The 12,481-nt window shown below is 38.7% G+C and overlaps 1 protein-coding gene across 6 annotated transcripts in view; it reads left to right on the forward strand.

Moving 5' to 3' along the window:
• Nucleotides 1-12,481, forward strand: part of ARNT2 (aryl hydrocarbon receptor nuclear translocator 2) — a 371,710-nt gene that overhangs the window by 338,291 nt on the left and 20,938 nt on the right. For all 6 annotated transcript variants that reach the window (XM_072619163.1, XM_072619149.1, XM_072619140.1 and 3 more), the window contains 2 exons: nt 9,518-9,590; nt 10,432-10,555. In XM_072619163.1, the coding sequence (XP_072475264.1) occupies nt 9,518-9,590; nt 10,432-10,555 (197 nt within the window). The remainder of the gene's footprint in view (nt 1-9,517; nt 9,591-10,431; nt 10,556-12,481) is intronic.

A 12,481-nucleotide genomic window follows, 5' to 3' on the forward strand; every position in this document is an offset into this window, starting at 1 on the left:
TATTCTTCAGTGTGGCATATTTATGCCAAAGCACATACTGGCTAGACAGATTCATGGTAACCTCAGCTGGGGCCAAGAGAGGAAGCATTACAATATTGTCATAACAAGGGCTCAGTGGCAGTGAGATGTGACTCAGGAGGGTACAAGACTGAGAGTCAACCTAAATAGAAGGGATAATCAAATGATGGGATCATTTCTTGGTCAGTCAAAGAAAACATGGAAGAGTAGACAGGTACCATAAGGGTCTAGGCAAGTGTAGGGTCAATTCCCAGGAAGTAAATCAAAGCAAATAAACTTATGCAGCCAACAAGAAACCAAGAGAACTAACTATAGAGTGGGATTGGGTTTATGATAACAAGGGAGGGAAGGAAGGAAGGAAGGAAAGAAGGAAGGAAGGAAGGAGGAAAAAAAAGAAGGAAAAAAGGAGGGAAAGAAATAAGGAAAAATGCATTATTGTTTACTGTTTATTGTTAACTATCCAAGTGCTATGATAAGAATTGGAGATATAATTTTAAAAGTGAGAGTCCTTGTCCTCAAAAGCCTTGCATCCTAATAGGAAGGAGACACAACATGTAAGAGAGTGATAGGGAGGGAGAAGTGTTTTGGTTTGCAAGGTCATGGAGAGCTGGTAAGTGGAGCCATTGGGGAAGTGATTGGCATGCCCCAACTGTACATGGGTAGGGCCCAAGGATGTGGCAGACAAAATGTCAAGAAGAAGGCTAGGGTGTAAACTGAAGCATGACTAGGTCCTGCCAGAATACTGGGCCATGTAAGATACTTGCCAGTCAAGACAGTATGGGAGTTTCAGAGGTGAAAAAGTTAAAACCTCTCCCCATCACCTGGTCCAGAGGATTCAGTAACAGCATAGATGGCAAAAAAGATGGCCAGAGTTTGAAAGTTAACAGTTTCACTGGATATCACTATGGTGCCTCCACAGTTTTCAAAGATCTTCACATGTAATCCTGGGCTTTTGTGTCAACTACAGATATTCTCCTCCTCTCCTTATCTCCCTTCTGCCTAACTTTAAAGAAACAAACACTCTGTTTGGAGTCAGAGGACTAAGTTTGAAGCCCAAATCTGCTATTTTTTCACTGTGACCTTGGAAATTCATCTCGCTGGGCCTCAGTTTCCTCATCTTTAACATGAGGAGTTGTGTTACTTGATCCCCAAGTCCCTTACAGTTTTAAAAGGTATCTCTTTTTAAACCATTTATAGATGCCCCATGTTGTATATGTTTGATTTAAGTGATGCTGGAATCTTATTGGAAGTCAGTAAGTTTTAAATTCTAAATAAATGACTAATTAAATTTTTTTTAAATACTACCTAGACTAATCTTGATTCTCTGTTAAGGCTTGAGTAAAACACTTTCAATTCAACTGAACTTTTCTGGCATTTCCAGTTTATTGAGATCTGTCCATGGTTCTGAGACCACTAGTCATCTTGGCATCAAAATTCTTTGTATTTCTTCTCATTAAAGGGATGACTTTGCTGTTCACTTTGTTTCCTTTGGACTTCTTGATTCAGTCCTTAGCCTTATCCACAGTTCATTCCTGGTTTCAGTAGGTGTTTTTAAAAATCCATTAGTTTCTTTTGTAGGTGAGCCATTCTGGGAATGACCTTAGATGGCACTAGCTCTCTGTAGCATCGTTATCATTTTTATTCTACAGGCAGAACAAGAAATCAGTCCTGGCCATATATCATCTATATTTGGAAGCATAACTTCCAATCAATCCAATCTTTTCTCCAGATGAGAGCTATTTTTCTATCAGCTTTCAGTTCCATGATCTGTATGCATGCACTAGCATCAAGTCCACAATAAGACTTGGTTGAGCATTTTATTGAAATCGGAGTACTTGTATATCTATCTATTTAACCTAAAGGCCTTATCCAAAAGAGGAAAGGAGGTTCATTTAAATGACTAATTCCTAACCCATGTTGGTTCCTAGTAATCAGTTCATTCTTTTCTAAATATTCTCAGCCCATATATTTAGTGGTATGTTCTAGAAATTTTGGGATTTACCATAAATTTAGCAGTTCCCAGGTTCTGCCCTTTTCTCCTATTGGGGAATCAGAATAATATTTTCCCATTCCCAGAGGCTACTGATGGCCCAGTGAATCAAGCATTGTGCCTAGAGTCAGGAAGACCTGAGTTTAAATCCAGCCTTAGACACTTAGTAGTTGTATGACCCTGGGCAAGTCACTTAAACCCTGTGTTCATCGGTAAATGCTAACAATAGTAGTAATAACAATATCGCCTACCTAGCAGGGTTGTTGTGAGAATCAAATGAGATAATCTTTGTAAAAGCATTCAGCACAATGCCTGACACTGAGGAGATGCTGTAGGAACACTTGTCCCCCCCACATACATTTCTATTTTTCGTTACCTCCTCTGTTATCCAACTCCAGCTTTCTAGGGTTCTAAGAGTACCATCAGTGAGTGCCACTGATAGAACATTTGCAATTTCTTGTAGCATCTAGAATCTAATTCTTTTCTGTCTAACAAACTCTCTTTGGGTTGGTTTTTTTTCTTCATCCTTTGGAGTTAGTGCTTTTGCTGTTCCTAACTTCAAGACGATGCTTAAATTTATTCATTAAATGTGAATACTTCTTGATCCCTGATTCCTGTCGAATAAATGTGTCAGGTGAATGTTAAAGAATATTGATTTCTCTTAAAAGTCCTGGGATAGAGAGGACGGATTGATAGGTTGGCAAGAAGAAAGTGCACATGTGCATGTGCATGCACACACGTGTGCATTTGGGGTTGGAGGGTTAGGGATAAATGTTTGACCCTTGTGACCAGGGGTGACTAGTTAATGTGAAATACCAGAGCAGCCTGGTCCATTCTCCTTACTCTACAGTTCTTTTGCATCTGCTGTCAGTAAACCCTTCCATATTAGCTATGCATGGTTTCTCTTGCTTAGGAATGTACAGGCATTCCATGGTTTATTTTTTTATAACATTGCAATAAAAAAGTTTAAGGAGCCTCCTACAGTGCTCTTCTCAGCATGAGGAAACCTCCCAGAACAGAGCCCTATGTCCCATGACCGCTCGACAAAAGAAGTGCAAACAAATGAATGCTAGGCCCAGGAAACTTGGTGTCTGTGGTGAGAGTCAGTTTCTTGCAGTTCAGCTGGAGAGGTGGAGGACCTTGTTTCCCTCAGTGTCAACCCCACATAGAACCAGGGCCAAGAACAAAAATCTTTCAAGTTCACGTTGTTGGATGGAAGACAATTTCTGAGCTCTGTGAGATTTAAATTGTTTTTAATTCCTTTAGTTGTCCTAGAAGCATACAAGAAGCCCTCGTTGTATAATGTAGGCTTACTTTGAAGTAGCAAAACACTTTTGAGTTGTTTTCTCCTGATATAACTGGTTAAAATTAAGGAAAATTGGTGGAGAGAAGTTTAAAATAATGTGAATCACAGGCAGATTCCATAAGCAGGCTTTTCACTGGTACTTTAAATAGCGAATATCCATGAATAAATGAATGAATGGATCAATGAAAAAGCATAAGTAAGAGCTTATTTTGTGCCAAGCACCGTGCTAAGTACTCAGAATACAAACACAAAAAGTGAAAAGAGTTTGTCACAGACTCACATGGAACTGTATGGAAGCAGACTGACACATACTTTCCAGTAAAGATGGCAGTACTGATTTGATTATGGGGGGGACCATGGGAGAGAGTAAGGCCTCTGGCCAGAAGATGTCTGAGGAGTGAAATGAACCATGGCGAGAGGAGTCAGCCCAGTAATAGTGAACCCAGGAGGCACTCACTAATGTCACTTGCTTTGCATTGCTGGAGCCCAAATGCAAGAATTTCTAGTCTTAAGAGTTAAGTCCTTCAGAGTGAGGTCTTAAAGTTATAAATAGGAAACTTTTAAGGAAACCTCCTGATTTCTCTGATCTGAAGGCTGGGTATCATAAAGCTTCATAAAGCAACTCTCCATGGTTCACAGAATTAGAGAATGTTGGAGATGGAGGAACCTTCAAGATTTTTTAATACAATCTTTTAAGTTTACAGAGTAAAGGCCAAGGGAGGGAAGTGACTTGGCCAGAGTCATATAGTTTACAGGTGGTATGTTTGGGACTAAAACAAAAAAATATATATTTGAGCTAAAAATATATATATTTAGTGTGTATTCTAGCTAGATTATATTCCTGAAAAGCTGAATTTGTAAAAGTCTTTTTTGAGGGAGGAATAGATTAAGATACTAAAATATGAGGGGAAAAGGATTCTGTATTATTCAGCAAAGCTCTGTATTACATGGAATGGATAGAAAGTGCTGTCTTTTCATTTTACTAGGATTTAACTACATTTCATTCAGATTGTAAAAGGAACAGGAAGACCACAAAAGGTTTGGTTTGCAATACATCCAAAAACTTGGCATATGATGTATCCTTTAGTGGAAAATTCAACAACAAAAACCTTATTTATGCTATTTCAACACATCTCTGCTGCTGTTTTCTTGCTCTAGATATTTGATATGTTCTAAATATGTCCTTGAAGTTTTACCAAGTGGTACATTGAAAGGGATTTGATTTCTTATGGACTTTCTCATTTTTTAAATGGGGTAAGGAGAAGGAGTAAGAGGAAAGGGCAGACTGTGTTATACAAAGAACTGCCATTAGCTAGTTGACAGTCAAACAAGCCCTAAAAGCTGAGTATATAAATGCAAAAGGGGGCAAAATTTGCCCTCAGATAGCTCGCATTCTAATAGAAAGGATATCACATATAGGAGAGTGATAGCCAAGAAGCGGTTGAGTTTGGAAAGGTACAGGGATAATAAATGGATTCATAGGGGAGTTCCATGACATGCCCTTTCCCGGGCAAATGGCACTCTTCTGGGTCCTTGAGAAGTAACAGGACAATTGTCAAGAAGATGATTTGGGCCAAATAGATATACTATCACATTTTTATTTAAAAACAGCATGTTCTCATGGAAAATGCTATCCACATCCAGAGAAAGAACTATGGAGTCCAAATGCAGATTGAAGCATACTATTTCCCTTTTTTTATTGTTTTTTCTTTCTTGTGGTTTTTCCCTTTTGTTCTGATTCTTCTCTGACAATATGACTAACATGGAAATATGTTTAATATGATTGTACATTTATAGCCTGTATCCGATTACGTGCCATCTTGAGGAGGGAAGGGAGGGGAGGGAGGAATTTAGAACTCAAAATCTTGTAAAAGTGAATGTTGAAAACTAAAAATTAATAAATATATAAATTTAAATATAAAAAAGAAAAATAAATAAAATAAAAAACAGCATTTTTTTTTCTAAAATGAGTAGAATTTTAAAAGGGACAGCTCCTTCAAAAATGGCTGCTGACAAGGTCTTTATCAGAGGTCAGAAAATAAAGTGCAGAAGTTAGCAAAGTAACAATTCTATGTTCCTTTCAGGTTTCCTGATCAGAGGCAGAGTTGAGTGACTTACTTGGAAGCTGATTTCAGTGAAGTCTCCTTTGTTTTTGTAAGAAGACATTCACACTGTAGCAAAATGGTGTGGTAGAATATAGAAAGAGCCTGGGAATGCAAATGAGACCCGACTTCAAGGCCCAATCCCAACTCCTATTAACCAAGTAGAGAAGCCATGGGATCTCTCTGAGCCCCCATTTTCTCCACTGCAGATGGGGAAGATAACATAGCATTAATACTAGCTGTTATTATGAGCAAGTTATTATTGGTCATTTCAGTCATGTCTCTTTATGACCCCATTTAGCGTTTTCTTGGCAAAGATATTGGAGTGATTTGCTGTTTCCTTCACCAGCTCGTTTTGTAGATGAGGAAACTGAGGCAAACAGGGTTAAGTGACTTGCCCAGGGTCACAGATGTCCGAGGCCTGATCTGAACTCAGGAAGATAAGTCTTCCTGACTCCAGACCTGGTAGTCTATCCACTGCACCAGCTAGCTGCCCCATTAGCAGTTTAGGAAGCAGCGGGACCTATTTGGGCTCACTATTTTTGACTATGTGGGTTGGAGGGCAGAACAGTTCAACAAGAGAATAGTAACCTCCATCTAGAAAACTTTCTTGTGAAGAATGTTGATATTTGTCAGTTTCTCTTTTTGCTTTTAGGATCAGAAAAGGAGAGTAGGCAGCACTAAATATTTAGAGAATCCTTTTGGAGTCCTGCCTTGATGGGAGATGGAGTAAATCTCTCTTCTAGAGACTGGCCAGTTGTAAATCATATTCCAGTAACCTAAGTAATGATCTCCTATCTCTAGCCTTGTCTCTAGTAACCTTACGCCAGACATTCTTAAATTTTTTTGTGTTACACACTCCTTTAACAATCTGAGGAAGCTTAGCAATCTCTTCTCAGAAAAGTATCTTTAAAGGTATAAGATAAAATGCATAGGATTATAAAGGAAACCAATTATAGAAAAATACAGTTATCAAAATATTTTAAAAAACAGAGTCACAGGTTAAGAACTCCTGATTTACAGAGAAATTGCTGACCACCTCATCTTGAATTTAATTTATATTTAAGAAAGAGATTGAATTTCAGAGTCTTCCAAGGCTACATCTTCCTTTTAGCTACCTTTTTAACTCTTAGCTTTTACTGATTAAGGGACTTTGATGTTGAAAGATTAGGTAAATTAAACATCATTATTTTTATTTTCAGGTGCCTTCTTTCATATAAGGACTAGATTAGAGGTGTCATACTCACACCCTGCAGGAATTAGATTAAAATGCATTTGAGAGATATTTAACAAAACAAATAAAAATGCGCCATAGATTAATATTAATTTGTTTTTTCTAAGTCAACATATAGACCTCAGGGATCATTTTCTGTTTGAGTTTGATAGGACTGGACTAGGTAGTAATATATATGATGCAGCTGCCATTTGGGTGATCTGGGCTTATTCTCAAGAGTTAATTTTAGCTTGAAATCTAGTTGCATTTGCAAGAACTACCTTTAAGATTGGAGTTTTCAACCTCCCCTAGAAAGCAGTCTGTTAAGTCAAGAAAATTATTGTGAAGTGAGAGGCCTATTAAGAGAATCTGAGGAGTATATTGTTAAATTTTTCACAACTAGCTCTTGAAAAACTCTATGCAAGACACATTTTTAAGTTTAATCTACATTATTACTATTTTTCTTAAGGCTTGATCATCAACAAAATGATAAATCAGGTCTTGATTTGGAGTGTTTGTTGTTTCCTGAGATGTATATGTTAACACTGAAAATTTAACTCTGGAGCTGATCCCAGCACACCCCTGAAAGTATTTGGGGTAGCAAAGAAGGGGAAAGGTGGCATCTATTATCTTGTGGCTGGGTCATAGTCAACCTGCTGGCTTATCCCCTTCACCACTGTTGCTTCCTGTTCCCCATAAATTAAAAGATAGATAGATAGATAGATAGATAGATAGATAGATAGATAGATAGATAGATGGATGCTTTGATAGATTTACTATCTTATTGGCATCAGTTACTCCCTCCACTGGTTAAGATTGCGACCCATCTATGCCTTCCCATTTTTGTACAGTTGTTGTACCTGCCCTTCCTTAGCTTCTGGAGCTTAGCACTGGAGACCTTCCTCTGGCTCTTTTAGTATTTTGTGGATTTCGGTGCAACCCTAAGACTGTCCCTCTCTTATGTTTTACTATTTTACTATTATATTATGTATAACATACTATACATAATATAATATGAATATTATATTACTACTTTGCTGCATTTAACCACGTCGTCTTTTCTAGGAATATGCGTTGTGAACAATATCTTCCATTGTGACTTCTTGTGTACTAGTTATATTTAGTAACATGCTACACAGCCTTCTTAGACCATCCCTATGCTGCAATAAAAAGGTCACTGAGGGCCAAACCAGAGCAGGTGTTTAAGCTAAAAGGTCTATGTGCCAAGGGCTAATGTGATGACCTTACAACTTGAAGCTTATGGCAGTTGTCTTGAAGATGGTAGATGGTAAGATTCTTCAAAAAGCAGAATGTTAGGACAGGTTGGATTTCAGAACCTTGTGGACTCTAAAAGCCATAGGCTCTTATCATTCAGCTCTTGCTTTAAGCATTAAAACCTCCAATTTTGTAAGTCATTTCAGTTGTGTCTGACTCCTGGTGACTCCATTTGGGGTTTTCTTATCTCTTACTGGAATGTTTTGCCATTTCTTTCTCCAGCTCATTTTATAGATAAGGAAACTGAGGCAAACAGGGTTAAGTGATTTGCCCAGGGTCGCCTAGCTGGTAAATGTCTGAGGCTAGATTTGAACCCTGAAAGATGAATCTTTCTGACTTCAGGCCTGGAGCTCTACCTCCTATGCCACCTACCTGCCCAGGATAGTCACTAGAGGTGATAATAAAATTTTTAAAAACACATAGCAGAACATTACTGGCAAATGAATGATATAGACAATAAATGACATAGAATTCTTGAGGAAGGAGTGGTCAGTGTAGACCTGGGAAGATCTGACAGTGATATGGAGCTGTCCCATGAAAAAGGAGTAGGATTTCTATTGGCTAAAAGGATGGGCAGATAGGATTTGGAGAAAATAGGAAATCTAGTGAGTGCTAGGATGAAATGTGAGGTTCTTTTTGCTATATGACTCTTTAGCTTAGTGATAACATAAAAAACAGCATATTATACATCAATCATTCAAAAGATGAGTGATTCATTAGTGTGGCTCTTCTCTCCCCTAACAATATAGATTGTACACCTTCCACACTTTAGTGTATATTCATCAGTTCATATAGTCCAAAAAATTCATCATTTGGGGTCTAACCTTCTGGTGAGAGCAGTTATTTCATATTAATTCATTAGAAAGGGTTGAATCAATTGAAAAGGATTAGCTTTCACCGGACTTACCATTGCCCTGCTAAACTCTGTAGTGACTTGATCTGTGGGGAAAAAAGATTAGGAAAAGACTTATAAAAATGGGATATTCTAAGTCTCAGTATGAGTGATTTGAAGAACATCGTCCTGTTCTCCTTCCCTACTATTCTAGAAAGAAGCATGCCTATGTGGAAAGCACCCTGGATCTGAAGTCTGAGAACCTTCATTTAAATCCCAGCCCCTCCATTATTAGATGGATGTCTTGGTACAAGTTACACAGCCTTACTGAATCTCAGTTTCTCCCTCTGTGAAATGTGGGAGCTGGGATGAAGTGACCTCTGGCATCCCTTTAGGACCTAAATCTATGATCCTAGGATTTTAGTCCTTTAAAAAAAAGGATTCTCAATGTAGTTTTATGGCAAATAAAGGAGTAATTCAGAATACATGCCTCTAAGAAATGTTTCATTGTAGGAGAGTGATTCTTGTCTTTATTTATTTTTGTTGGGAAGAAAGAAAAAGTTGAAAGTTTGCTAGATACCTATCCTTTGACTTCCTGGAAGAAAAATGAAGTCTTACCATGTTGAAGTACAGAGAAAGTTATAATCAATTTCTAAATGCACTTTTTCTAATAATAATAATGGCAGATAGCATTTATACATCACTTTTAAGGCTGACAAAGCCCTGCACGTGTTATTCATTTTACGCTTTTCACAACTCTTCTTTCTCCCCATATTTACAGACAACTTCAGCAACAGCAGGCCGAACTTGAAGTGCACCAGAGAGATGGATTGTCATCATACGACTTATCTCAGGTGAATTTTGATATTGATCTCTGAAGCAGCAATGGAACAGCTCCTACATGTCAGGATCCTTCCTGTTCCTGACTTGTATCCTTCCTAAGGGGTGGTGTTGCTTTGGCCACCCTTATGGGGGCAGACAATGATTTTCTTCTGGTGGGCTACTCTGGCGGGTACCTTTCAGTGTGGAGCCACCAAAGATTTAAGGATTGGGACAGATGAAGAACTGGGAGCAGTGGTGAATCACCTCGCTCGTGTTTCCAATAATAAGGGTACTACCAACTAATTGCATAAAGTCCAAGCAAAGTGTTAAAAGGCATCTTCACACATTAGAACCTACTTAGCTCCTCATTTGCACCACCTTGTCTCTCCTGTCTTCCCTTTTTCCCCATGTCTCTCCCTAATTGTATATTTCTTTTTCCTCTTCTCCCTCTGTCTCTCTCCCTTCTCTCTCCTCTACCCCCATCTACTCTTCTTAATTGGCCGTACACAACATGGAACTGAAGTGTGTCTTTTGAGTATTTATTGTATTTGTAACTTTGTGTTCCCACTTCATAATTTTAAAAGTAAATAAACTGAGCATTTGGTTTTTCTCTCCCTAAAGAGGAAAAACATACACAAAGTTTTTTTTTAATCTATCGTTGCCCTTATTTGACTGTGAGATTTTCCTTGGATCAGTAGCACTCAGGAAAACAAAATATTTCTGACAATTGTTTAAAGAATAAAATGATACTGATGTACAGATAAAAGGAGAAGCCTAAGGACAAAGAATTGACAAACATTAGTAGCCACTGAGGAGACATTGTCTGTATCGGGTTGTTAGAACGTTGTCATTTTCTTTCTTATATTTTAATAGGTGCCCGTCCCAAATATACCAGCTAATGTTCATGAGACTGGAAAGCCGGTAGAAAAGGCAGACGCAATCTTTTCCCAAGAAAGAGATCCTCGGTTTGCAGAGATGTTTGCAGGAATAACTGCATGTAAGTGGCCCTTAGGATTCTTTTTTATCTATTTATTCTAGCTAGAACAGAGCTATCACTGGTGACTTAGAATTCTGCTCCTGGAAAGAGCAAGATGTGACTGTAAAATTCATTCTCAACTTAAGCAGTAAGGTGACCAGATGACCATAACTTTTCATCAGGAATGGGAAAAAAACGGATAGAGAATTTGAATCTCTCACAACCGGTACTTTTTGTTTTGGCTTCCTGGGCAGATAAGCAAATTACCAAGGTTTTCAGGAGAAAGTTACAAGGGATAGCATATTCCTCATTGCAGCTGGCCAGACTCACAGCTTTGTTGGGTACCCCGCAAACTGCAGGGGGATAATTAGATCGTCTAGACTCTTCCCTAGATTTTCTCAAGTCACTTCAGGTGTGAGCAGTTGTCCTGATAGGACCAGCTGTGAAACAAGGACTCTCTATAGCTTGACAGCTCCAGGGATGATTTTAAGGAAACTTTCAGGCAAAAATTCTTCAGTTTTTATGGATATCAGCAAGTCCTGCTCAGGGGCAGAGAGAAGGACATCCTTCTGCTTCAGCACTGGAGTTCTTGTTTGACAAGAATAAAAGTAGTGCTGCCTTTTTCCCAATTTAGTTTTCCAAAGACCGTGGCACATTTCCTTTTTTATTTTTTTTGGAAAAGAAAAAATGTGAAAGATGGTTTATATGTTGTTATTTGGGGGATTTGGGAGCCTTTTTTGGTGGGGGGTATTTCTCTTGTTCCCTTTTGACACCAAAGTCTCTCTTTTTTCCCCATCTCTTGTCTTTTTTTTTTTTTAAATAAACTCTGCTAAGTAGCTTGGAATGAAGGAAAAGATTCCCCATAGGGTCTCCCAGCAGGGGGCAGTGTTCTGGCCTATGTGATATCCACACAACTTGACCTTTCTTTAACTGCCTGATTCCCATCACTTCTGTTCTGTTTATTTACTTGAAGGATTGAATGTTCTGGGACTTCTCCTGTTGTGAGACAGGAACCCAAGCAGGGCAACTCAATTCCCACCCCAGGCTCCGGAGCCTGAAACGACAGGAGCCCAGGCAGGGGGGCTCAATGCTCTCCCCAGGCCCCGGAGCTCAAACCCAGGACAGCCTTACTTTAGAGGGGCTTCCAGAAATTCTGACGCTGGAAGAGAATGGGTGGGGCCTCTGAGCCCAGCAGGCCCTCAGTTCAGCGGGAGGAAAACCCTAGGTCCTGATGAATGCCAGTGTCCTTCCCCTCTACCCCAGTACAAACTGCAGTTTCTAATTCTGATGCTGGGGAACAGCACGATGAAACCTAATCAGGTGTGCTTCATTATTTATTTAAGAATAAGAGGAGTTTTCCCAGAAGACGTCTGATAAAATGTCAAATAAAAGTAAGAGGGAAGCTTTGAGGGTAGATAGCTTTGGTACTTCTGACCTTAAAACTTTATTTTTCCTTACAGTTTTATTTTTTTATTGGAAAAAAATGGAAAAAATTTAGGTCATTGTCAAAATAGTAGTAATAATGAGATAACATTTCTAAAGTTCCTGGCACATAGTAGGTGCTATATAAATGTTAGGAGGTGGTAGTGGTAGTGGTGGTGGTGGTGGTACTGGTAGAACATTTACCTTATAGCGTTTACATCTAGTACTTTTAAGGTTTTCAAAGTGCTGTACATGTTATCTCACCTTTACAAGTCTATGAGATAAGTGCTACTATTCTCCCCATTTTACAGATGAGAAAATTGAAGCTCCAAGGTTGTAGCTCATTTGTAAAAGTGAGGTGTTGGGTTTCACAATCTCTGAAGTCCTTTTTAGCTCTAGACAAGAGGATCAGAGATTTAGAAGTGGAAAGGACCTCAGTCCAACCCCTCATTTTACAGATGAAGAAACTAAGCAAACATGAAGAAATTAAGGCACTGAGAGAGAGTTAAATGACTTTCTCGAGTG

The sequence above is a fragment of the Notamacropus eugenii genome, chromosome 1, assembly GCF_028372415.1.
Source record: "Notamacropus eugenii isolate mMacEug1 chromosome 1, mMacEug1.pri_v2, whole genome shotgun sequence".
Lineage (NCBI taxonomy): Eukaryota > Metazoa > Chordata > Mammalia > Diprotodontia > Macropodidae > Notamacropus > Notamacropus eugenii.